At 52.4% G+C, this 27,509-nt stretch overlaps 1 protein-coding gene across 1 annotated transcript in view; it reads right to left on the reverse strand.

The window, feature by feature from the left end:
• The window catches only part of IQGAP3 (IQ motif containing GTPase activating protein 3), a 313,154-nt gene that overhangs the window by 191,656 nt on the left and 93,989 nt on the right, over positions 1–27,509 (reverse strand). Inside the window, exon 23 of the mRNA XM_086947642.1 lies at positions 17,908–18,116. Within this exon, the coding sequence (XP_086803768.1) occupies positions 17,908–18,116 (209 nt within the window). The remainder of the gene's footprint in view (positions 1–17,907; positions 18,117–27,509) is intronic.

Raw genomic sequence — 27,509 nt, forward strand, 5'->3', positions numbered from 1 at the left:
AGCAGATCCTCCTACATGGAATGAATAGATGGTTACATATATAGGCGTTTAAGGTATGTGTTAAAAAGGGAACAAGAGAATAACGATGTAAGAGATAATTTTTAAAATTGATATGCACCTCACTGGAGGCTATTGTGCGAGGTTCAAAAAGGGTTAGCTTTGCAGTGTTCCAATACTTCTAGCCCACCCATACCTATACAATAATTATTCCCACTTAAATCTTTAGGATCTTCACCAGTAGTGTATATATGTGGGAGCCCCATTTGGTAGTTGGGGACCACTGGTGGGCCTTTTGAACCATTAGTTGCTTTGGAGACTTTTGGGCACTGTTGACAGCAAACATGAAGTTTTGATGCATCAGTTAGCATTCCACCAATAGACCTACACCCCTCAAACAGCAAGGTGCTATCTCTGGTCCCATATACAGTCTGTCTTCTGTGTGAAACTGCGTTGGAAGCCTCATCCACAGGTGCTTTTTGGGATGCTGAAGGCACAGCTTAACAGAACTGAGCTACTCTGCCCTGTTCAACATTTGGTGACCGGTCTTACATTTTCTCCAGCTAATGTCAAAGTCTTCGAGCCTCGTGGTGTTGCTCCATGCCATGAATTCAACTGGAGAGTCTGGGCTCCGATGCAGAGGGGATGCTCACAAAGCAACTCACAACCAGAGCAAGGGTGGCTATAGCCCTCCTACAGAAGGCAGAGTAAAGAACAAGTTACTTACCTTCGGTAACGATATATCTGTAAGAAACATTAGTTAGTGTTAGATTCCTTACCTTAGAATATCCCCAGGCGTCAGTCTGGATCCGGAAACTTTTGCGTAGCAGTACCCCTGCGCGTCGGTAGGCGTCGTCTGCAGGCGTCCCCTGCGGCTCCGCGTCCGTCGTCGGCGTCGTGCGCCGTGATGACGTCGCTGGAGTACATAGACGCCGCCTCCGCGCGCTGACGTCAGTTCTTTGCACACAGCTTTTCCGCGCCAGGAGACGCAGAGCCATGAGAGAACCAACACTGGTGCCATGTAAAAACTAGGGCCCTGAAAGGGATGACCTTAACCCTAGGTATCAGTTCGCAGAACGGGGAGGATGGGTGGGTTCGGTAAGGAATCTAACACTAACTAATGTTTCTTACAGATATATCGTTACCGAAGGTAAGTAACTTGTTCATCTGAAAGAAACACGTTAGTGTTAGATTCCTTACCTTAGAATACATACCCCAGCAATACCAACCCCGGTGGTGGGTCTGCGAACCAATACAAAACTACACCAGAAAGTCCTGGAGGACAGAACGGCCAAAGAAGCCATCCCTCCGGACTTGACTGTCCAGGCAGTAGTGCCTCGCAAAGGTGTGCAGCGAGGCCCACGTAGCCGCCTGGCAAATGTCCTGCAAGGGGACTCCCCGGCCCAGGGCAGTAGTAGCCGCCGTGGCCCGAGTGGAATGGGCCCTCAGCCCAACAGGAGGCTCCTTCCGAGCCAAAGAGTAGCACGCTTTGATGCAGAGGACGACCCATCGAGAGATGGTTCGTTTACAAACCGCCCGTCCCTTCTTCGCACCCACGTAGCCAACAAACAGTTGGTCATCCACCCGGAACTGGCGTGTGCGATCCATGTAAAATGAAAGCGCACGTTTTGGGTCCAGACGATGGAGCCGCTCTTCATCCTTTGAAGGATGCGGAGGCGGGAAGAAGGAAGGGAGGGTGATGGACTGCCCGATGTGAAAGGCCGAAACAACCTTGGGCAGGAAAGAAGGTCTAGTCCTCAGAACCACCTTGTCAGGATGAATGGACAGGAAAGGAGGTTGGACAGAAAGAGCCTGGAGCTCACTCAACCTCCTGGCAGAGGTGATGGCAACCAGGAAAGCCGTCTTTAAAGTCAGGAGACGGAGAGGGCAAGAATGAAGGGGCTCAAAGGGAGCACACATCAGGAAAGTTAGAACCAGGTTCAAATCCCACTGAGGCATCACAAACGGAACAGGTGGAAACATGTGAGTGATGCCCTTCAAGAATCGAGTTACAATCGGGGATTTGAACAAAGAAGGCTGATCAGGAAGCCTCAAGAAGGCTGAAAGGGCAGAAAGGTAGCCCTTGATAGTGCCCAGAGCAGAGCCCTGCTGGGCAAGAGAAAGAAGAAACAGAAGAACCTCCGAAAGAGGGGCAGAAAGAGGATCCACAGCCTTTGCTGTGCACCATGCCACAAATCTGTTCCACCGACAGGCGTATACCGACTTAGTGGAGGGACGCCTGGCTGCCAGAATAACATCACAGACTTCAGGAGGCAAGTCAAATGGCCTCAACTGCCGCCGCTCAATCTCCAAGCATGGAGGTGGAGACTGGACAGGTTCGGGTGGAGGACCGTCCCCTGCTGCTGCGACAGAAGGTCCTCCTGAAGGGGCAGGCGGATCGGGGGACCGACTGACATGCTGAGTAGCTCGGGATACCAGTACCTTCGAGCCCAGTCCGGAGCCACAAGGATAACTTGGGCCCGGTCGCGCCTGATCTTCTTCAGCACTCTGGGCAGAAGTGGTATAGGCGGAAAGGCGTATAACAGACCGCAACTCCACTCGCGCCGAAAGGCGTCGCCGTGCGAGTGCCGTCTTGGAAACTCCAACGCGCAGAACTGATGACACTGCGCGTTCTCTTCTGTGGCGAATAGATCTAACCAAGGCTCTCCCCATTGCAGAAAGATGCCTTGCGCCACGTCCGAGTTCAGACGCCATTCGTGATCCATCGAGCACCGACGGCTGAGTTCGTCCGCCCTGGCGTTCAGAGAACCTGCCAGGTGTTGAACCGTCAGAGTCACGCCCTGACGTTCCAGCCATTGCCAGAGGCGCAGAGCCTCCTGGCAAAGGGTCCACGACCCCACTCCGCCCTGTTTGTTGCAGTACCACATGGCGGTGGTGTTGTCGGTGAACACCTGCACTACACTCCCGTTGACAAAGGGGAGGAATGCCTTCAGTGCCAGACGAATCGCCCGCAGCTCCAACAGATTGATATGGAGCCGGGACTCCGCCGGAGACCAGATGCCTCTGATCTCTGCCTCTCCCAAGTGGCCACCCCAGCCCTGGAGGGACGCGTCCGTCACGACAACGTGCTCCGGTTGGGGAAGGGAGAGGGACTTGCCCCTGACCCAATCGCGGTCCGTAAGCCACCACTGCAGTTGTCTCGCAGTGCCCTCCGAGATCAAGACGTGGTCGGACAAGTTGCCCTGATGCTGGGCCCACTGAAACTTCAGGTCCCACTGCAGAGCCCGCATCCGCCACCTGGCGTGATGCACCAGAAGGATGCAGGAAGCCATCAGTCCCAGCAGCCGCAGCGTCAACCTGACCGAGACTCGGGATAGCGGCTGAAAGATGGGAATCAAAGCCTGAATATCCCGAACCCGCCGTTCCGGAGGATAAACCCGAAACTGCGCCGAGTCCAGAACCGCTCCGATGAAAAGGAGCTTTTGAGAGGGACACAGGTGTGATTTCGGCACGTTGATGGAGAACCCCAGGTCGTGCAAGAGGTCTGCCGTCATCTGAAGGTGGTGGACGACTGTCTGGGGCGAGCCCGCCTTCAACAACCAGTCGTCTAGGTAGGGGAAGACTGAAACCCCTAACCTGCGCAGATGGGCTGCGACCACCGCCATCACCTTTGTGAACACCCGTGGTGCGCTGGTAAGGCCGAAGGGGAGCACGACAAACTGAAAGTGCTCCTGGCCTACCGTGAACCGCAGGTAACGCCGGTGGGCCGGCAGGACGGGGATGTGAAAATAGGCGTCCTGCAAGTCCAACGCTACCATCCAGTCTTGCGGGTCTAGAGCAGCCAAGACCTGAGCTAACGTCAACATCTTGAACTTCTCCTTCCGGAGGAAGCCGTTGACGTTCCTTAGATCCAAGATAGGACGTAGGCCCCCCTTGTCCTTCTTGGGCACCAGAAAGTAGTGGGAATAACAACCACGCCCTACTTCTGGCCCAGGAACGCGCTCGATGGCCCCCTTGGCCAAGAGGGCCATAACTTCCTCCTGCAGAAGTGTCAAGTGGTCCCCCGACACACGGTGGTTCTGCGGTGGCATGGCTGGAGGAGAGGTCTCGAAGGGGAGGGAGTAGCCCCTTCGGACAATTTGCAGCACCCACCTGTCCGAAGTGATCGTGCGCCAGTGAGCGTGGTGATGGCGAACCCTGCCACCCACTGGCGTCACATGGGGCCGAAAGCACGGACTAGGAGGATTTTGGGGTAGATGCTGCGGGGGAAGGTGTGGTCTGACCCCGCCGTTGTCCCCGACCGCCACCACGGCGGTTTCCACGGCCGCCACCGCGTTGGAAGGATTGTTGCGGCGCGTGGCTGGCAGCACGTGTGGGGGCGCCCCTTCCTTGGCCACGAAAGGGACGAAACGAACCCGGTTGCTGACGCTGGGTCGAGAGACCCAAGGACTTGGCCGTGACCCTGGAGTCCTTGAAGCGTTCCAGCGCGTGGTCCGCTTTGTCACCGAACAGGTGACAGCCATCAAACGGCATGTCCATCAGGGTGTTTTGGACATCAGCCGAAAAATTGGCGGATCTCAGCCAGGCGTGACGACGAATCGCCACCGTCGTAGACATAGCTCTGCCCAGCGAGTCGGTCGTATCAAGACCACACCGAATGGAATATTTCGCTGCATCTCGGCCCTCAGCCACAGCCTGACCGAGCTTTGCCCGCACCTCCATGGGGCATTCTGGCAGCAGCTCCGCGACCGTATCCCACACAGAGTGGGTGTAGCGGCCCAAGAGGCAGGCGGTGTTGCAAGACCGCAGGCCCAAACTAATGGACGAGAAGACCTTTTTGCCAAACTGGTCATACCTCTTGGATTCCCGGTCGGGCGGGGCCGACGGGAATGCGGACTGGGAGGTCGAGGCCTGGATCACCAGACTCTCAGGAGTGGGGTGGGTAGACAGGTACTTGGGGTCGTCCGGACAAGGACGGTGGCGCCTGGCCACGTTCCGATCAACAGGCGCACCTGAAGCGGGCCTGGACCACGTGCCCAACAGAACGTCAGACAAGGCTTCATTAAACGGCAGCAGAGGCTCCAATGGGCATGACTGCGGTTTGAAGACCTCGGTGAGGATGTTAGGCCTCACGGCCGCGACGGGGAGCTCAAGGTTTAAGGCCTTGGCAGCCCTCATCAGCACCACAGAATAGGCAGCTCCCTCCACCGATGCCACGGTTGGGGGAGAGATCAAACCAGGGTTAGGGGAGTCGTCCAAACCACTGGCATCCCCCAAGTCACCTGTCCAGTCCGGGTCATACTGGCACTCGCGAGCCAGAGGGTCCTCGGACCCCTCCCAACCTTCACCGTACTCCTCATCCTCTCCGTATTCGGAGTCAATGATGAAGACCGGCTCCTCGGGGATCATGGGCCCCATCGGCGCCGGGGCCGGCGTCGATCGACGCCCGTCCGGCGCCGCGTCCGGCGTCGGAGAAGGTAAGGGGACGGCGCCGCCCGGAGCCGGCGTCGGAACCCCACCGCCGGCCGGAACCGGCAGCGGAGAACTGGCGCCGCGCGGGGGCGGCGTCGGGGGTAACCCCGATGGCAACGGCGCCGGGGAGGCCGGAAGACCAGCCGGCGCCGATCCCGGAGGCCCCTGCGGCGCCGGGGTCGGAGCCGTCGGCGGCGCCGGGGCCGGAGCACCCGACGGCGCCGAGGCAGGGACACCCGAACCGCCAGGGCCCCCAGACGGTAGCACTGGGCCCGCATGCACCGTAGGCCCCGTCGGAGAAGCGAGCGCCCTCATGGCCATGAGGAACGCCTCGATCTCCTCAGGCGTCGCACCATGCCCAGGGACCGGAGGGTATGAGGCAGGCCGCGCCGGCGACTCTCGCGGAGCCGCGGGGATGGGGTCACCCGAGCCCCCGGCCGCATCGCGCGAGCGTCGGGGGGAGTCGGGGGTACGATGACGACGCCCCGACTTCTTGTGCTTCTTACCTGACGAGGATGACGAGTGGCGTCGACTTCCGGAGCGCCCGGCGCGGCTCCGCGACCGCTCCCTCGAACGCTCTCTCGACCTCCGGCCGGACCGGGACCGCTCCCGGTCCCGACGTGGGGCCGACACCCGGAGCTCCAGTAGCTTGCGGGACCGCTCCCGTCTAGCCTTGTTGGTAAGGGCCCGGCAGTCGACGCAGGAGTCCACGTCGTGGTCGGGGCCCAGACACCGGAGGCAGAGGCGGTGATGGTCTGTGACCGACATCGTGCGCTCACAGCCATCGCAATTCTTAAATCCTGGCATCCTATCAGGCACAATAGGAAAAAAGACAATTGAAAAACTTGGTCAAAGACCGGAGTACTGCTCTTCAGATCTGCGTCCACTGGCGCGGAAAAAAGAAGAACTGACGTCAGCGCGCGGAGGCGGCGTCTATGTACTCCAGCGACGTCATCACGGCGCACGACGCCGACGACGGACGCGGAGCCGCAGGGGACGCCTGCAGACGACGCCTACCGACGCGCAGGGGTACTGCTACGCAAAAGTTTCCGGATCCAGACTGACGCCTGGGGATATTCTAAGGTAAGGAATCTAACACTAACGTGTTTCTTTCAGATCTGCCGATTCTAGGACCTGAAAATTAACTTAATCCTTGTGCTTTACCATGTATGTGTCGTGTGGAGACAGTTTACCACCTTCACGGTGTACAATCCATCTTGTTTCCTATAATTGAGGCCCTTTCCTTTCGAAAGGATTCTGGCGCACAAGTTACTACTTGTGTAACGATATATCTGTAAGAGACATTAGTAAGTGATAGATTCCTTAACTTAGAATATCCCCAGGCGTCAGACTGGATCCGGAAACTTTTGCGTAGCAGTACCCTTGCGCGTCGGTAAGCGTAGTCTGCGGCTCCGCGTCAGTCGTCGGCGTCATGGGCGCCGTGATGACGTCGGAGTACTTAGACGCCGCCTCCGCGTGCTGAGGTCAGTTCTTGGACACAGCTTTTCCGCGCCAGAAGCGCAGAGCCATGCCAAAAACCAACACTGGTGCCATGAAACTAGGGCCCTGAAAGGGGATGACCTTAACCCTAGATATCGGTTCGCAGAACGGGGAGGATGGGTGGGTCGGTAAGGAATCTATCAACTAATGTCTCTTACAGATATATTGTTACACAAGTAGTAACTTGTGCATCTGAAAGAGACACGTTAGTGATAGATTCCTTACCTTAGAATAGATACCTCAGCAATACCAACCCCGTGGTGGTGGGTCTGCGAACCAATAATCACACCAGAAAGTCCTGGAGGACGGGACGGCCAAAGTAGCAGTCCCTCCGGACTGGACTGTCCAGGCAATAATGTCGCGCAAACGTGTGCAGCGAGGCCCACGTAGCCGCCTGGCAAATGTCCTGTAAGGGCACTCCTCGGCCCAAGGCAGTTGTAGTTGCTGTGGCTCGAGTGGAGTGAGCCCTCAGCCCAACATGGGGCTCCTTCTTAGCCAAGGAGTAACACGCCTGGATGCACAAGATGATCCACTGGGAGATGGTCCGCTTGTGCACCGCTTTCCCTTTCCTAGCGCCCGCGTATCCAACAAAGAGTTGATCATCCACCCGGAACGGTTGTGTGCGATTCAAATAAAATGAGAGCGCACGTTTTGGGTCCAGACGGTGGAGCCTCTCTTCCTCTCTCGAGGGATGTGGAGGCGGAAAGAAGGTGGGCAGGGTGATGGATTGCCCAATGTGGAAGGCAGTGACCACCTTGGGTAGGAAGGAGGGCCTCGTTCGTAACACAACCTTGTCCGGATGGACTGAAAGGAAAGGAGGCTTACAAGATAGAGCCTGGAGCTCACTCACTCTCCTGGCAGAGGTGATGGCTACCAGGAAGGCAGTCTTCAAAGAAAGAAGGCGAAGAGGACAGTTGTGAAGTGGCTCAAAGGGAGCACACATCAGAAACGTAAGAACCAGGTTCAAGTCCCACTGAGGAATCACAAAGGGAACAGGAGGAAACGTATGAGTGATGCCCTTCAGGAATTGATTAACAATAGGGGACTTGAACAAAGAAGGTTGATCAGGCAGCCTCAGAAAGGCTGAAAGAGCTGAGAGATAGCCCTTGACAGTGCCCAGAGCAGAGCCCTGCTGGGCAAGAGAGAGAAGAAAGAGGAGAACCTCTGAAAGAGGGGCATTAAGGGGATCCACAGCCTTTGCTGTGCACCATGCCACAAACTTATTCCACCTGCAGGCGTATACCGACTTTGTGGAGGGACGCCTGGCTGCCAGAATGATGTTACAAACTTCAGGAGGCAAGTCAAATGGCCTCAACTGTCGCCGCTCAATCTCCAAGCATGGAGGTGGAGACTGGACAGGTTCGGGTGGAGGACCGTCCCCTGCTGCTGCGACAGAAGGTCCTCCTGAAGAGGCAGACGAACCGGGGGATCGACTGACATACTGAGTAGCTCAGGATACCAGTCCCTTCGTGCCCAGTCCGGAGCCACAAGGATGACTTGTGCCCGGTCGCGCTTGATCTTCAGCACTCTGGGCAGAAGTGGTATAGGCGGAAAGGCGTACAACAGACCGCAACTCCACTCGCGACGAAAAGCATCTCCGAGCGAGTGCCGCCTTGGAAATTCCAACACGCAGAACTGATGACATTGCGCGTTCCCTTCGGTGGCGAATAGATCTAACCAAGGCTCTCCCCACTGCAGAAAGAGACCTTGCGCCACGTCAGAGTTCAGACGCCATTCGTGATCCATCATGCACCGGCGGCTGAGTTTGTCCGCCCTGGCGTTCAGAGAACCTGCCAGGTGTTGAACCATCAGAGTCACGCTCTGATGTTCCAGCCATTGCCAGAGGCGCAGAGCCTCCTGGCAAAGGGTCCACGACCCCACCCCGCCTTGTTTGTTGCAGTACCACATGGCGGTGGTGTTGTCCATGAACACCTGCACTACACTCCCTCGGACAGACGGGAGGAATGCCTTCAGTGCTAGACGAATCGCCCGCAGCTCCAAAAGGTTGATATGGAGCCGGGACTCCGCCGGAGACCAGAGGCCTCTGATCTCCGCCTCTCCCATGTGGCCTCCCCAGCCCTGGAGGGACGCGTCCATCACAACTACGTGCTCCGGTTGGGGAAGGGAGAGGGATCTGCCGTTGACCCAATCGCGGTCCATGAGCCACCACTGCAGCGGTCTCGCAGTGCCCTCCGAGATCAGGACATGGTCGGACAGGTTGCCCCGATGCTGGGCCCACTGAAACTTCAGGTCCCACTGCAAAGCCCGCATCCGCCACCTGGCGTGATGCACCAGAAGGATGCAGGAGGCCATCAGCCCCAGAAGCCGCAGCGTCAACCTGACCGAAACTCGGGATAAAGGCTGGAAGATTGGAATCAGAGCCTGTATATCCTGAACCTGCTTTTCGGGCGGGTAAACCCAAAACTGCGCCGAGTCGAGAACCGCTCCGATGAAAAGGAGCTTCTGAGAGGGACACAGGTGTGACTTCGGCACATTGATGGAGAACCCCAGCTGGTGCAGGAGATCCGCCGTAGTCTGGAGGTGGCTGACGACCGTCTGGGGCGAGCCCGCCTTCAACAACCAGTCGTCGAGGTAGGGGAAGACTGAGACCCCTAACCTGCGCAGATGAGCTGCGACCACCGCCATCACCTTCGTGAACACCCGTGGGGCGCTGGTAAGGCCGAAGGGGAGCACGGTAAACTGAAAGTGCTCGTGGCCTACCGTGAACCGCAGGTAACGCCGATGGGCCGGCAGGACCGGGATGTGGAAATACGCGTCCTGCAAGTCCAACGCTACCATCCAGTCTCCTGGGTCTAGGGCAGCTAAGACCTGAGTCAGAGTCAGCATTTTGAACTTCTCCTCCAGGAGGAAGCCGCTGACGTTCCTCAGATCCAAGATAGGGCGTAGGCCCCCTTTGCCCTTCTTGGGTACCAGAAAGTAGTGGGAGTAGCAACCACGTCCTACTTCTGGCCCAGGAACGCACTCGATGGCCCCCTTGGCCAAGAGGGCCGAAACTTCCTCCTGCAGGAGCCGCAAGTGATCCCCCGATACGCGGTGGTGTTGCGGTGGCATGGCTTGAGGAGTCGTCTCGAAGGGGAGGGAGTAGCCCCTCCGGACGATCTGCAGCACCCACCTGTCCGAAGTGACAGTGCGCCAGTGAGAGTGATGATGGGGCGAACCCTGCCTCCCACTGGCGTCACATGGGCCGAAAAGCACGGACTAGGAGGGTTTAGAGGCGGATGCTGCGGGGGAAGGTGTGGACTGACCTCGCCTGTTTCCCCGACCGCCTCCACGGCGCTTTCCACGGCTGCCGCCGCGCTGGATGTTAGTCTGCGGCGAGTGACTGGCGGCAGGTGCCGGGACGCCCCTTCCTTGGCCACGAAAGGAGCTTAAGGCACCCGTTTGCTGGCGTGGGGCCGAGAGGCCCAAGGACTTGGCCGTAGCCCTGGAGTCCTTAAAGCGGTCAAGCGCCTGGTCTGCCTTGCCGCTAAAGAGGCGACGGCCATCGAACGGCATTGTCCATCAGAGTGTTCTGGACATCTGCCGAAAAATTGGCGGATCTCAGCCAGGCGTGGCGTCTCACCGCCACCATCTTAGCCATCGCTCTGCCTAGCGAGTCGGTGGTATCCAGCCCACACCTGATCGAATACTTGGCTGCATCCCGGCCCTCCACAAGGGCTTGGCCGAGTTTGGCCCGTACCTCCAACGGGCACTCTGACAGCACCTCCGCCACCGTCTCCCACAGAAAGTGGGTGTAGCGGCCCAAGAGACATGCGGTGTTGGAAGACCGCAGTCCCAAACTAAGGGAGGAGAATATCTTTTTACCATAATTCTCATACCTCTTGGATTCCCTGTCAGGCGGGGCCGTCTGGAATGCGGTCTGGGAATTAGAGGCCTGGATGACCAGACTCTCGGGGGTGGGGTGGGAGGACAGGAAACATGGGTCGCCCGGAGCCGGGCGGTGGCGTCTGGCCACGTTCCTATCTACGGGCTAACCCGTAGCGGGCCTGGACCAAGTGCCCAAAAGAACGTCGGTCAAGGCCTCATTAAAGGGCAGCAGAGGCTCAGCTGAGCATGACTGCGGTTTAAGGACCTCTGTGAGGAGGTTAGTCCTCACGGCCGCGACGGGGGGCCCAAGGCCTTGGCAGCCCTCGTCAACACCACACCATAGGTAGCCCCCTCCTCCGAAGCCACGGTAGGAGGAGAGACAAAACCAGTGTCTGGAGAGGTGTCCAGGCCACTGGCCTCCCCAAGGTCTCCTGCCCAGTCCTCATGAGACTGACACTCCTTGGTCAGAGGGTCCTCAGACCCCTCCCAATCCTCCTCTTCACCCATCTCCTGAGACTCAGGGTTGTAATTGAATGGGTTCGGTTCATAGAAGTGGAAATCTCCAAACGGCGTCGGGTGCGGCGCCCAGCGACGCCGCTCCGACGTCGGAACCGAAGCAAAGGAGGTATCGGGGGCGGCGCCGCCCGAGGACCGCGCCGGAGGTGACACCTGACGGACCGACGCCGGGGGTTTGTAAGGTCCACCGGTGACGATCCAGAGCCCGAGGAAGGCCTAGCGGCGTCCTGCGGCACCGGGCCCGAAGGCACCGCCGGAGCCACTGTTCCCTGCGGCGCCGGGCCCAAAGGCTCCGGCGGTGTCGGGATCGTGGGGCCCTGCAGCGCCGGGCCCGAAGGCGCCGGCGGCGTCGGGCCCGAAGGCGCCGGCGTCGAAACCCCCGACCCGCTAGGGCCCCTAGACGGGTCCGCTGAGCCCGAAGGCGCCGCGGAGCCCGTCGGAGGAGAAAGGGACCTCATGGCCATGAGGAAGCGCTCAATCTCCTCCAGGGTCGCGTCCTGCCCAGGGACCGGAGGGTGTGGGGCGGGATAAGACGCCCGCGACTCCGAAGGAGCCGCGTGGGCGGTGTCACCCGAACCCCCCGGCCGCATCGCGGGAGCGTCGGGGGGAGGGGGGGCTGTGACGGCTTCGTTCCCGCGACCTGTCCCTCGACCTCCCGTGGGACCGGGACCAGGATCTCACTCGGCGCGGGGCCGACTGCCGGAGTTCGAGCCGCCTGCGGGACCGCTCCCGCCTGGCTTTCCTCGAGAGGGCCCGACAGTCGGGGCAGGCCTCGTCGTCGTGGTCGACGCCTAGACAAGTTAGGCACAGGCGGTGAGGATCCGTGACCGACATGGTGCGGTCGCAATCGTCACAATGCTTGAAACCAGGCATCCCTACGGCACCTATCGGAGTCGCAAGACTTCAAGAAGGATCAAAAATGATCTAAAAAAAGTTAGTCAAAAATTTACTGGGTTACTGCTTTTTCCAGATCTGCGCTGGCTGGCACGGAAAAAAGAAGAAGAACTGACGTCAGCACGCGGAGGCAGCGTCTAAGTACTCCGACGACGTCATCACGGCACCCACGACTACGACGACGGACGCGGAACCGCAGACGACGCCTACCGACGAGCAAGGGTACTGCTACGCAAAAGTTTCCGGATCCAGTCCGACGCCTGGGGATATTCTAAGGTAAGGAATCTATCACTAACGTGTCTCTTTCAGATATACAGTTACCAACAGGGGCTAGTCCACCTTGCATAGCAGAGCGGTTGAATCTTTTTTCCTAAATTAACCACATTCACATCCATATCCATATCTATAGGAGATTTGGCAAACGTCTGACAAAATGCAAAGAGTAAAGATTTTCATTAAGCCTTCTAAAAGTAGATTGGACTAGTCTAGTCTGAATCTCTCTGGCAAAGCCGGTTTCTAAAGCTAAAATTGCATGTAAAGCAATTTTCTCTGCAGGTAGGCTGACTCCTAATCACTATTTCAATCGAGCTGCGCCACACTAGAAAGAATAAACACAAATCCAGCCTAAATTATGTCTTCAGGAGCATTTGAAAAAGTAAATTCCCCTTCGGCACTGCGCAAAAAAAAAAAAAAAAAAAAAAGTTTGTGATAGGCCATCCTTACTTTTTTGTGAAACATGGGCTTATAGATAACCTAGAAGGTATGGAGCAACAGCCAATTATGAAACTTCAATTACAGCCTTCAATAAAATTTAATAACAATAACATTCAGATGTTTCTCCAGATTTCTGCTCAGATCACTGGTTTTATGACTCACAATTAAGAGATCAAGGGTATTAAAATAAAATTATGAGATGAATTTCTTATCTTTAAAATTAATTACTTATTTCTGCCCATTTTCCCTTTCTCTCCCTCTACTCCTTCACTCGTTTTTTTTACCCTTTCTAGCTTTCACCTTTCTGCTCTTTTCTGCATCTCTGCTCTTTTGTGCCTTATTTCTGCTTATTTTCCCTTTTTTCTTTATCCCTTCTTTCCTCCCTTTACCTTTCCCCGCCGCTGCTGCCCCCGCGGCCCCCCCCCCCCAGCACGACCGGCCCAATCCAGCTCCCCTCCCCGCCTCCCAGCTGTCCAGCCCTCCCCGACCCCTACTTAATGGCGGCCACTGCGGGAACAGGCGAGCAAGACCACTGACTCATTGTCAGTGAAATTGCTCTCCCACCCTCGCAGCTCCACCATTAAGTGAGGTGCCACTGCCCCTGCACTCTTTAGTGTTGGTGATCGAGGCCCTCCTCCACCCGCAGGTTTCCCTGCGCCTCATCCCTGGTGGTCCAGTGGACCTCTGTCTCCTTTCTTTCTTTCTGCTCCTTCACTCGTTTTTCTCCCCTTTCTATCTTTCACCTTTCTGCACCTCTGCTCTTTTGTGCCTTATTTCTGCCCATTTTCCCTTTCTCTCCCCGAAGGCGCATCAAAGGCAAGCACGTCTGCGCCCGCCTGCGACCCGTCTGCAACCAGCACCAGGAACCCTGGACCTCCGCCCCGCCAACGCTACGACCCAGCAGCACTCCACGCACTCAACCCAGGCTGCAACAACAACTGCAAGCTAGCATCACCAGCCGACACCCATGGACCCTTCAGCTGTCACCGCTGCCGGCACACCTGCAGCACCGCCAAGAACACGGATCCAGCACAACCCGCCCACAAGAACACAACCGAACCGAAGACCCTGCAATGCATCCTCCTCAACGTCCGATCCCTCCACAAACACGCAACAGAAATCTGGGACCTCCTCGACAGCACCACCCCAGACGTAGCATTCTTCACCGAAACCTGGACCAACACCACCTCGGGACCGGACATCGCCATCGCCATCCCCCAAGGATACAAGATCTCCAGGAAGGACCGCCCCATCCACCCAGGAGGAGGAATCGCCATCGTCCACAAATCCAGCCTCCACCTGAGCACACTCCCTGACGAGTCCACAGAACTGATGGAACACCTTCACTTCAAGATACTGGCCAGCCCCACCGCCGCCCTCCGAGGAACCCTCATCTACCGACCCCCTGGACCCCGCGGACCCTTCGCCATCTCCATCACGGACATTATCTCCCCGCAGGCCATCGCATCCACCAACTACACCCTGCTGGGAGAACTCAACTTCCACCTCGACAACCAACTGGACCCAAACACCACATCCCTCCTGGACAACCTCCAAAACATTGGACTCCGCCAGATCGTGACCGAGCCCACGCACTCAGCAGGACACACCCTCGACCCCTTCTTCACTACGGGAAACTCCATCACCTTCAGCCACACCACCAAACTCCCATTGACCGACCATCGTTGCGTCCACTTCACCTTCAGAACACCCACCATCCACAGACACCAGCACCTGCTTCCACAAAGAAACTGGACCAAAATCACCGATGACCAGCTGACCTCCTCACTCAACCACTCCACCCCAACCATCGCGGAAAACGACGACCCCAACACCGCAGCCCGAACCCTGCAAAGATGGATCTCGGACAGCACCAACACCATAGCCCCCCTCAAGAAAAACAATACCCGTGCCAAGAAAGCCAGATGGTTTACCACCGAACTTCGAGAGTCCAGGCGCACATGCCGCCGCCTTGAAAAGGCCTGGAGAAACACCAAATCCACAGAAGCCCACAACAACTTCAGAGCCGCCACCAACGCCCACCATCAACTCATCAGAGAAACGAGGAAAAAAGCGATTGAAGACAGAATCTCCACCCACGCACACAACAGCAAGGAACTCTTCAGCATCATCAAGGAGTTCGCCCAACCCACCAGCGAGTCTACCGACATCCCTCCCTCACAAGACCTCTGCGACAAACTCAGCATCTTTTTCCACCACAAAATCAAGAGCATCTACGACAACTTCGACGAAGACAACCAACACACTGAACCCTCAGCAAGCACCCCCGACACCCGGAAACCAGCGATTGATGACTGGACAGCCCTCACCACCGAAGACACACTGAAGACAATGAAGTCAATCCACTCAGGGGCCCCCACGGACCCCTGCCCCCACCACATCTTCAACAGAGCCGCCAACACCATCGCACCCATGCCCTGCCAAACCATCAACCGCTTCCTGGCGACCGCCTCGTTCCCCGACGACTGGAAACACGCAGAGGTCAACCCCCTCCTAAAGAAACCCTCAGCGGACCCCACCGACCTCAAAAACTACAGACCCATCTCCCTGCTCCCGTTCCCAGCGAAAGTCATCGAGAAAGCCATCAACAGCCAACTCGCCACATTCATTGAAGAACACAACATCCTCGACTCCTCCCAATCCAGCTTCAGAAAAAACCACAGTACAGAAACCGCCCTCCTCGCCGCAACAGACGACATCCGCACCTTACTGGACAAAGGAGAAATAGTGGCCCTCATCCTCCTCGACCTATCAGCGGCGTTCGACACAGTCTCCCACCGCACCCTAATACGCAGACTCTACGATGCAGGAATCCAGGACAAGGCCCTCGACTGGATCTGCTCCTTCCTCTCCAGCAGGACGCAGCGGGTCAGACTCCCCCCTTTCCTCTCGGACCCCACACCGATCACCTGCGGAGTCCACCAGGGCTCCTCCCTCAGCCCGACGCTCTTCAACGTCTACATGGCTCCACTTGCCCCCATCGTCAGAACCTACGGACTCAACATCGTGTCATATGCAGACGACACCCAGCTCATCCTCTCCCTATCCAACGAGCCCAACACCGCCAGACGCAACTTTCGAGAAGGCATGGAAGCCGTCGCCAAATGGATGAAAAACAGCTGCCTTCAACTAAACACCAACAAAACAGAAGTACTCATCATGGGCCCAAACCCAGACGCCTGGAGCGACACCTGGTGGCCCACCGCCCTCGGAAACCCGCCAACCCCCACAGACCACGCACGCAACCTGGGAATCATCCTGGACTCCGAGCTCAAAATGGACCGCCAGATCAACTCGGTCTCATCTTCCTGCTTCCACACCCTCCGCCTCCTTCGTAAGACCTTCAAATGGATCCCCCTCGAACACCGAAAGACAGTCACTCACGCCCTGGTCACCAGCAGACTCTACAACGGCAACGCACTCTACGCCGGAATAAACAAAAACCTCATCCGCAAGCTACAGAACATCCAGAACGCCGCCGCAAGACTGGTCCTCAACCTGCCAAAACACGGCCACATCTCCCAGCACCTGCGCACACTCCACTGGCTCCCCGTCGAGGCGAGAATCACCTTTAAGATGCTCACCCACACAGACAAGGCCCTCCACGGCACCGGACCAGCATACCTGAACAGCCGACTCAAATTCCACGCACCCCAAAGGACCCTACGATCAGCCCAGCTTTCCTACGCCGTGGTCCCCCGCACCAGAAAGACCAGATCGGGAGGCCGCTCCTTCTCCTTCCTCGCGGCCAAAGCATGGAACGCCCTTCCGCTCCACCTCAGACAGACAACATCGCTCCCCATCTTCGCAAGAAACCTCAAAACCTGGCTCTTCGACAGACACCCTCCTTGATGGAATGGAACCTGCACCCCCCACCCCCCCCCCACCCCTAGCGCCTTGAGACCCTTACGGGTGAGTAGTCGCGCTTTAACAAACTCTTGATTGATTGATTGAATGCTTCAAAATAAGTCTAAAGCGGTACAAAATTCTGCCCGGACATACTTGAAAATAATTAGCCATAAAAATGGACATGAACGGACTATCATAATTGTTAGCTTGTAGTCATTTTATCAATAAATGCTCTACAAAATCTGTGATCCCAATAAGAAGCATTTCACCAAACTGACACAGGTAAACGAGAGAGACATCTTTCCAACTGACTACGGTGGACACCGAAATAGTTGTATATTACTTTTTTGGGGTTACCATAAACGGGCGTTGGTATATTAGATTATAACCCCGATCTTTTTTTTATTTTTTTTAAAGGCTCCAATAACCATAGCAAAAGGATCAGTTTACACTCCATATTTCTGTAGGAAACATATGGACCTAAAGCAACTTAATGTAGGTAGTCAATTCCAGACTGTGAACTCTCTATTCTATTCTATTCTCCTGTCAGATCACTAGCATCTATAAGTATGTGAAATACAGGAGGTCTGCTTTAGACCATTGGGTGACAAATGACTTTCACACTAAACTGATGCTCACATCTAGTACCCCACTCTTTACCCCTAAAGATAATGAGCTCACCTTCATAATGTTAACAATACAATCTGTCAAAGCAATGCATCACTTATTAGTCTATAAAGCAATAAACTGAATCACAGATGGTACCACCAAGGGTAAAGAGAGATGACAGTCACTAATAAAGATTAATTTCCCTTAGTAAATTATCCCAGCCAACTATGGGCATTCAGCCTCAGACACAATCAAGTAATAATGGTGCTGGGGCAAATAATCTTGAAATCCAAGGGATCATAGAAAGGTACTGGGTATTGAGGGAACAGGGAAGAAGCACTGCTTAGAGATCTTCAAGCGCAAATAAAACAATCACTAAAATCTCTACAAATCAAGCCAAACTACAGAGAAGGGGGTCGGCAAGTAGTCTAAAAGTAAAAGAATACTCATTTACAAGGCAAGAGATTTGGAGATGGGAAGTTGTGAACAACAGAGAGATTGGTTATGGTTACAAGTGATAACAACCCTTAGGAGGAGTCCATTTACCTGCAGAGTAATTCTGTTCTTCACAAGCAGCCCGATTTTAATGTCCATGATGTTAAGGTTATTCTCCAGTTGTTGGTTGGAACGGATTTTCTTCACAACTTCTTCGCGCAGCTTCATCACCTCTAGTTCTTCCCAGAAGTCATGCTCGTTCTGCTCCAGCAGGTGGGCAAACTTGCGAAGGGCACTTAAAGGCGGGTTTCTCGCATGCACTAAACAAAATAGAGCAAGAATTTAAGAGATACATAAAATTACTAAATAAGCAGGGTGATCTAATAAATTAACTTCTGATATGTGGTGGTAGATTCAGCTCAAAACAAATTCAAAAAGGACAATATATCATCCTGTTTCATATTAAACTGCAAAACACTAGGATACTTTACATATATTCTAGAATTAAAGAACAAACAGATTGGAAGAGCAAAAATAACCACCAAGAGATTTTAAATATGGCCAGCCTTCAAATAGGATTACTTTCACACATCTATCTAGATAAGGGAGTAGTTTATGAACTTCACTGCAATTCCAAACTTCCTCAATCTCCCAGTCAGACCATGAATGCACCTTCAAGTAAATAATTAATACTTGGTTAGTGAATACACTCTTTCTTCATCAAGTCAATGTGTACTACCATTTCTATTCCAAGGGAAAATACATTGTGCTATGATGTAGTTAGCCAATTTAAAACGTATTGCCCTTAATGTACCTGTAGGAAGTTACTTACCTTCGTTAACACTCTTTCTGGTACAGTTTCTACATAGCTGCAGATTCCAAAACTTTTCAGCAGTACCTCTGTGCCGGTAGGTGGCGCAATGCTGTTCCATACTCACCAGTTCAGGAAACGACATGCAGAGCCTAAATAGGCACCACTTCCACGAGCTAACATCAGTTGCTTTCAAGATTGTCCTCGCACCCAGACACAAGAGCTCCCAAAAGCAAATTGGTGTGACCCATGTGCAGATTCCTAAACTTGTGATCTTATTAAAGGGTAGAGTCCAATCACAAAATACAGAGGATCAGTGAAGAATCTGCGACTAGATGGAGCGTTACCCAAAAGGTGGGTAACTTGTTCTTCTGACAGACGTCTAGCCTCAGATTCCTCACCTTTTCAATAGATACCAAGACAGTGCCCATTTCGAAGTGGGTCTGTGACTGGACTCAAACAAAAAAGTCACGCAGAACTGAGCAGGCAAAATGCCCCTCTCAGCGGACCAGGCAGTAGTGTGTCCAGGACAGGGACTCTGCATGCCGATGCATCAGTATCAGGTTTGGCCCTGGTAATATGAGCAAACTGTCCTTCCAGAGGATGCTTTTTAGCCAATGCATAGAAGATCTTAATGCAGAGCACAGTCCAGCAGCAGATGGTCCTCTTCTACACTGCCTTGCTTCGTTCCAGAGAATCCGACAAAAAGCTGATTGTCTAATCGGTGTGCTTTGGTATGAACAATGTAAAAGCTCTGGGATCATTTGGGGACCAAGGAATGAAGTATCTCCACCTCCTTAGAGGGCTGAGGCAGAGCACAGAACACCAGCAATGTGATGTTCTGATCACCGTGGAACGGCGTCACAACTTTAGGCAAGAAAGATGCCCATGTTCGTAAAATCAGTTTGTCAGGGAAGGTGGTGGTGGTGGTGGTGGTGGTGGTGGTGGTGTAGTAAGGTGGGTTGACGCAAATCACTTGAAGTTCACTTACACACCTCTCCAATGTAGGTAGTCAGTTCCGGACTATGATCTCTCTACTATATCCTCTGGTCAGATCACTAGCATAGTTTAAAATAAAACCACACACATATTCTGTGATGATGTTAATACAAGATTTATGAATGACAGTAGTTTCGCTTCAGACCGTGGGATGATAAATGGCTTTCAGAGTAGACTGTGGCTCCCATCTAGTCCCCACTCTTTACCCTTAAACATAATTATTGCACCTTCATAAGCTGCACAATAAAATTTGTCAAAGCAATGCATCACTCAGTCTATAAAGCAAATTCCATGAAAGCAGGTTTAATCGCACACGGTACTAACATGGGTAAAGCGAGACGAGTGTCGCTGGAATGATATGGTGATGAGGAACCCTGTCTAGGTAGAGAAGTCACAAGGAGCGGCTATGAAGTGTCTCGAAGGGAGTGCACATCAGAAATGTAAAGACCAAGTTACGGTCCCACTGTGGCATGACAAAAGGAATGGGAGGAAACAAATGTTGTAAATGTAAACCTTTCAAAAACTGCATACCAAATGGAGATTTAAACAATGAGGGCTGATCCAGAAAACGTAAAACATCCAAAAGGTAACCTTTAACTGACCCCAGAGCAAAGTCTTACCAGTCTTGGGACAAAACAAACCGTCAAATACGTTTGCAGAGGGGATTTATCTGCTAAGCACCACACCAAGCCACAAATATATGCCAACAACAGGTGAACACGGTTTTTGTGCAGGGACATCTGGCTGCCAAGATGACATCAACCACCTCTGGACAAAGGTTGAAGATGGTCAGCGGGTGTAGCACAATCGCCAAGCATGAAGGTGGAGATTGTGAAGGCCAGTGTGCAGAACCATGCTCTACTGCTGCCACAGAAGATCCTTTTGGAGGGGCAGCCTGATCGGAGGACAGATGTTCAAGTCCAGGAGTTCTGGATACCATACTCTCCATGCCCAATCCGGAGCCACTAGGATGACTTGGACTTTGTTCAGTCCTGATCTTCGTGAGATCTTGGGGTAGGAGTGGTATCGTCTGAAAGACATACAGAAGTCCAAAATTCAACTAGAGGTGTAACAAATCTCTGAGCGAGAGATGTCTTGGAAACTCCGATATGCAGACATTATGGCATTGCACGTTTTAGGCAGTGGTGAACAGATCGAGCCAAGGTTATCCATATTCGCGGAAGAGATGTTGCATCACCCCTGGGTACAACTGCCACTCATGATCCGCTAGGCACAGACAGGTGATCTCGTCCTAACTGGCATTCAATGATCCTGGGTGGTGTTTAACCTCCAGGAAAATTCCTTGGCGGTCCAGCCATTTTCAGAGGTGCAGGGCCTCCTGGCACAGGGTTCATAATCCCCTCTTCCCCCCCCCCCCTCCCACACAAACACACACAAACACACCTTGCCCTACTTGTTGCAGTACCAAATGGCACTGGTGTAGCCGTGAGCACCTGTAATAAAGTTGCCTCTTTTACAGGTGGAAGGAAGGCTTTCAACAGCAAGCAGATGACCCAAAGTTCCTGAAAGTTGATTTGGAGTCATCACCCGTCAAGACCAGAGGCCTCTGATCTCGACCTCTCCCAGATGACCATTCAACCAAAAGCGATACATTGGTCATCACAGTCAGCTCTGGCTGTGGAAGGGAAAGGGGTCTGCGCTGACCTAATCGTGGTCCGGTAACTACCACTGTAGATCTTTCTCAGCTCCTCTGAAATCTGACCGTCGTTGGAGAGGTTCCCTTGATGTTGGGGGCCACTGAGACTTCCAAACCCACTGCAGAGCCATAATATACTACCTGGCAAGCTCGGCCAGCAGGATGCCAGAGGCCATCAGTACCAACAGCCTTAGAGTCGTCCTCACTGAAATCCAGGACCAAGGCAGAAAGATAGGGCTGATAGCATCAATGTCCTGGACTCCAAGGGGAAAGGCACGAAACCGAACCAGGTCCAGAATTGTACCGAAGAAGGGGAGCATCGGAGGAGTCAAGTGAGGGTTTAGAACATTGATAGTAAACCCCAAAGATGATAGGAGGTCCATCATATTTTGGAGGTGGTAGACAACTGCCTGGATCGAGCTGCCTTCAACACTCAGTCGTCGAGTTAGGGGAAAACTGGCACCCCTGACCTCTGAAGGTGTGATGCATCCACCACTATCACGTTCGTGAACACCCCAGTGGCACTGATGAGACCAAAGGGGGGCACAGCAAACTGAAAATGCACCTGTCGCATCATGAACAACAGGAGGCATCGATGGGCCTTCAGGATGGGAATGGAAATGGTTATCCTCGAGGTCCAAAGCCACCAGTCTTAGGCATGGGTGAGCATTTTGAATTTTTTCTCCCAGAGGAAGGTGTTGATAGGATGCACATCCAATATAGGACGAAGGCCTCCGTCCTATTTTGCCCCCAGAAAGTAGCAGGAATAGCACCCACATCTAAGTTCTGGTGCAGGCACAATCTTGCTAGGACAAAAGGGTTCGCACTTGCAGCCAAAAAAAATAAATAATGGAGATGCTCCTCCCTCAGCCGCTGTGGGGCGGCGGAAGGTGCAGCGGGGGAAAGAATGTAAGATATTGCATATCCCCAATTAATTTGCAGGATCCACCTGTGTTACGCTATTGCCCCCCCCCAACCAGGCAAGAATGGTCAGATCCTACCTCCTACCAGGTAACTGTGCTCCACTAAGGGCACACTAAAGAAGTTTGGCAGGTGGGGCCGCAGCAAGAGTAGTGGACTGGGCAGCCAGTTGACTTTTATTTACACACAAAAAGTAACTGGAACATTTAGAACCATTGGAGGGGGGTGGGGGTAGGGTGAACACTTTTTAGACTATTATAAAAAATATTTTAAAAGGTGTGGTCACTCTTTTAACCTCTTGGATATCCAAAGATTTTGGAGTAGACGCCTCACTCACTTATCGTGACATGCTTCATCATAACAATGGTAACATTATACAACCAAGGCAGACTAGGTTTTCTTTATTCATAGTGTACCTGGGGTATGGATATAAAGTATGTTTGGGGGTTCTTATTGAATACAACTGTTCAATTAAACCTCCTAGATTTGTGGCAACATGTTTTGGCCCGCACTTCAAGGCCATTCGGGTCTGGGAGCCTTTAACACCATCATTGCTGTAGCAATTCCCCTGCTGTGCTGGAGAACTCCGAAAACAATGGAATCATGACGAGCTCAGCTCGTCATGAGTGTACGAGAGGTGTACCTCATGACGAGCTGAGCTCGTCATGAGCATCGAAGGTGTTATCAAAGTTTTTTTTAATGCATCCCTGCCTTTCTATGCTAGCACCCTCAAGTTTCATTACGCCACTGGGTGAAAAACTAGACATCAACAGAAAAAAGGGGAGTGCACACAAGTGTAATGGATAATGGCAACCCCTGGGGTAATGACCAACCTAATGGAAATAAGTGGCGTCCAAGCCACGATGATTTTTGAACTTGGCCAAGTCATAACCATGTTGTATAACCTGGGTGAAGACAGGTCGGAGATCTTCAGGAATGTGTGAGAGGACTTGGGGCAGCAAATCCTAAAGGGTGTGAGAATAACACCCAGCAGACAGCTGGCATTCATACATCCTGGAGCCAAACTGATAGACGTGAAGACCTTTTGTCCAAATTTCTCTACCCTTTTAAACTCCCTACCGGTGGGGAGTAGTTGGGAACATGTTGGGTTTAGTTATGTGAGCATATGCCTGCACCACCAAGCATTAAGGGAGGGTTGCCGAGATATGATTAGACTGCTTGCTTGACTTGCTGCAACTTTAAACGAGATGAAAAACGAACCTGTAACGATACCATCAACTTCTAGATTTGGTACGGGCGGTTATCGAAATAAAACATGGGGCAATTCTGTCATGGAGCCTTCTGCTGCCTGACAATGTTGTTTCGCTTTGCAGTCTTGGATGTCCTTCAGGTTCATAGACCCACAATCTCTTCAGGCCTTAGAGTCGTGACTCAACCCCATGCTACCACTGTCAAGCCTGATGAAGGTGTGTCACAATTGTTAGAGACAGTCCCTACGAAGTTTACAACCTGTGGTTTTGGGAGGTGACATTTAACTTGCACACTGCTTTACAATTTTGAAGAGGTAAAAGGCGTCTCAGAGACAAGAGGGAGCTCCGGATCCACATCTGATGGCACAGAAAGAAAGGAACTGATGCCAACGAACGCCATGTTTAGACGGGGGCGGCAGAGCGGTCCTAATTCTTTTGGACCTCTCTGCCGCGTTCGACACCGTCCCACACGAGCTTCTCCTGAGGCGGCTGGCGGACATAGGTATTGGAGGGGTGGTGTTAGACTGGCTGTCCTCCTTCCTGTCGGATAGGACCCAGCAGGTCTGGCTGCCTCCCTATGCCTCTGAGCCTGAACCTCTGCTTACAGGTGTCCCGCAGGGTTCCACTCTCAGCCCCCTTCTGTTCAATGTCTATATTACACCTTTGATCTATCTAGCTGAACAGTTCGGGGCCAAGATTATTGGGTATGCAGACGATACCCAATTGTTGTTCACCTGGCCTGATGATAACCTGGATACCTCTACAGTTCATTTGTGTTTGTCCTCGGTATTTCGCTGGTTGACGAAGGCCCAGTTGAAGTGCAACGAGGACAAATCAGAGGTTCTTTTTTATGGCTCCTTTCCCTCCTCGTTTATGAGCACTCTTTGGCCCTCTGACATCCCAGGCCCGAAAGAGATGGGGAGACCCGCCAAAAACCTGGGCATCTGGTTTGATGAGGACTTAAGATTTAAACATCACATTAAAAAACTGACTGGCACCTGTTTTGCGACCCTAAAAATGCTTCGCAAATTCTTCCCCTTGCTTCCTAGAGATGCAAAGGAGTCTGTTGCGCGAGCGCTTATACTGTCCAGGCTGGACTATGCTAATGCTTTGTTCAGTGGAATTCCTTCCTACCTGGTCAAGCGTCTGCAAATCATCCAGAACGCGACAGTCCGTCTTTTATTTAACATTCCTAGATGGATGAGCGTTCGTGCGGAGATGCGTATACTTCATTGGCTCCCGGTTGCACAGCGCATCCGGTTTAAGTCACTGGTTCTGGCGTTTCGTGCTATTCATGACCAAGGCCCTCAGTACCTGAGAAAAAGATTCATCAGTTACGTTCCTGCTCGGACTCTGAGATCCTCCACCATGTTCCAACTGTCCCTTCCCCGCTTCAAGCGTGCCAGACTTGGTGGTCAGTCGATTGCGGTGGTTGTGGCTCGCGCCTGGAACGCTCTTCCTCTTCACCTGCGCTCCACACCCACTGTAGCCGCATTTAAAAAACAGCTGAAAACATATCTGTTTAATAGTGCTATTTAAGAGCTCATTTACTTCTGTGAGGGTCTGCTTTCTGCATCTTTTATTTCCCCCGCGCCAGGATACTCCCCAGTAGCAGAGCGCGTTATAAAATGGTTTATAATAATAATAATAATAATAATAACGAACGAGAGAAGCTACACACATTTCCAGAGCAAAATGGCATAAGTGCAGAATGGCACAGTGCCATCTACTGGCAGGCAGAGGTACCATTGAAAAGTTTCCAGATCCAGTCTGAAGGAGGCTGGGGCTAGAAGTCTATCAGAAACAGTAGAATAATACCAACAAAAAACAAGTGGTGCACGCGTGCCACTGCGAGCATATGTTTTGAATTATCGCAGCTGTCAAACCGCGATAATTCAAAACATATGGCCTCTGGTGCGCGTAACAGACACCAATAGGCCATAGGCGGAGCTACGCGACCGCCTATGGCCTATTGCGTGTTCTGTTTAAAAACAGCACGCACCCGAAGGCCAATGAATTTGGACCTTGGATTCCACAACGGCACGAGCGTTGTGGAATGAAAGGTTCATTTTCAATTCCCCCAGAATAGGCTCGCGCTGCGCGACACTGCATGCACAGTGTACGCTAGGCCCGAGACCTAACCAGATGAGTTGCTGTAATTTAGGAAATCTCCAAAGCTAGAAGGGGCAAAACATCAAATCAAGCTATCTCTTTCCTCAATCCAAAATCACAACAGACTTTCTTTTATTCAGAAAATATCTAAAAACTCATTACTTTAAACTACACCTTTCTTGTTTACGGAATGTCCTTTTACCACCATTCCTGTACTGTAATTTGAGGTTTGCCTATGTCACTTGTGTTAAATGTAAGGCACTCCTCAGGCCTAAGGATAACATTTGCATTACAGAAATACTTATTATATCCGTCTATATATCAAAGTGGTGCGTTATGACAAATAATGTCATAAGCGTTGTTATGAACACTATCATTTCCCATTTCTTCAGTCATGTAATAAAACAAGGTACAACCAGTGCATGGAAAAGGTGCAGGTTTTACTTTATGCAGTGTGGCGAGGGAGGGGACAACATTGGATATGTAGGTGGGGGAGTTATAGTAATTTGCAAGTGGTGCGTAAATTATAAATTTAAGGTAGAACTAAAACTTTGGATTTCTTTTTTTTAATTGTGCCGTTCTAAGTTGGGTTTTTATAGAAATAATTAATAAAGTTCTCCTAACTATAACTTATTCCTAATCTTTGTTTTATCATTGAATACACACACCTACACAGATATACACACACTATCTATTTAAAAAAAAAAAAAAAAGGTTACAGGGACGTTGTAGTTGGGCTAAAATTTCACTTGTACAAAACCAAAGAAATTCAGCTGTTATAGCTAGTGAGCCAACTATAACTTGAGCCCCCACCATGCACTGCTTATGACTCACATATTATATGACTCTTGACATAGTCAGTGACATCACTAAGGATCACGGATGACATCATCGATTACATCATCCACAGACTCTGACGCACCCTCATAACTTTTCATACACCCACTCTAACTACCACACTACCATTCTCAAACCCATTCAACCACATAGAAGTACTTACACAGCCACTCACTGATTCATAGATCAACACACATCTACCCAAACAGCCACTCACACATGGAGTCAAGTCACCCATAGAGCTACTCATACACCCAAACAGCCAATCACACAGCCACTTACTCACCAATACAGTTACACACCAGCCACTTACTCACCAATAGTTACACACACACTTACTCCAACAGATACTAATGCGTACTCACTCACCTATACAGTAACTGACACATGCACACACTCCGCCATACAGCCACTCTCACATTCACTCACTCACCCATAGTCACTTATATACCCCATCACTCATCTATACTGCCTTTCACATACCCAGTTAATTACCCATATATCACTGACACATGCACTCACTCACAGACACAGCCATATACACACACACAATCCCATACACGCACTAACTCATACAGCCACTGACTCACCTGCTCACTCATCACCCACCCACACAGACACTCGTACACCCACAGAGGTACTCAATCAATCACTCACCCACACAGAAACTCACATACCCACTCACACACCTATACAACGACTTAGACACCAACTGATAGACAGATACAGACATTCACACAACTAGTCACTCACCCATACATTCACAGAGACACCTAATCTCTCATTTATACAGTTAATCGTGCACCACTGAATCATCCAATCAGGCACTCAAACACCCACTGATAAATTATATACCAAGGTATATAGGTTAAACACTCAAACTTTTTAAAAACACTCACAGTCACCGGACGATGTCAGAAGTGATGTCACCGATCATGTCATGAGAGATGTAATATGGGAGGTCATAAGCAGTGCATTGCGGGGGCATGAGATATAGTTAGCTCACCAACCATAACAGCTGACTTTCTTTGGTTTTGTACGAGTGAAATGTTAGCCTAACTAGAATGTCTCTATAACCTTTTTGCCTTTTCAGTGAATTTCAATTTTTTTTACCTAGTAGTCGCTTTTGCAGAATGGTGGAGAAAGGGGGCTGGGCCTCCGTCCA

The sequence above is a fragment of the Lissotriton vulgaris genome, chromosome 12, assembly GCF_964263255.1.
Source record: "Lissotriton vulgaris chromosome 12, aLisVul1.2, whole genome shotgun sequence".
Classification (NCBI taxonomy): Eukaryota; Metazoa; Chordata; class Amphibia; order Caudata; family Salamandridae; genus Lissotriton; species Lissotriton vulgaris.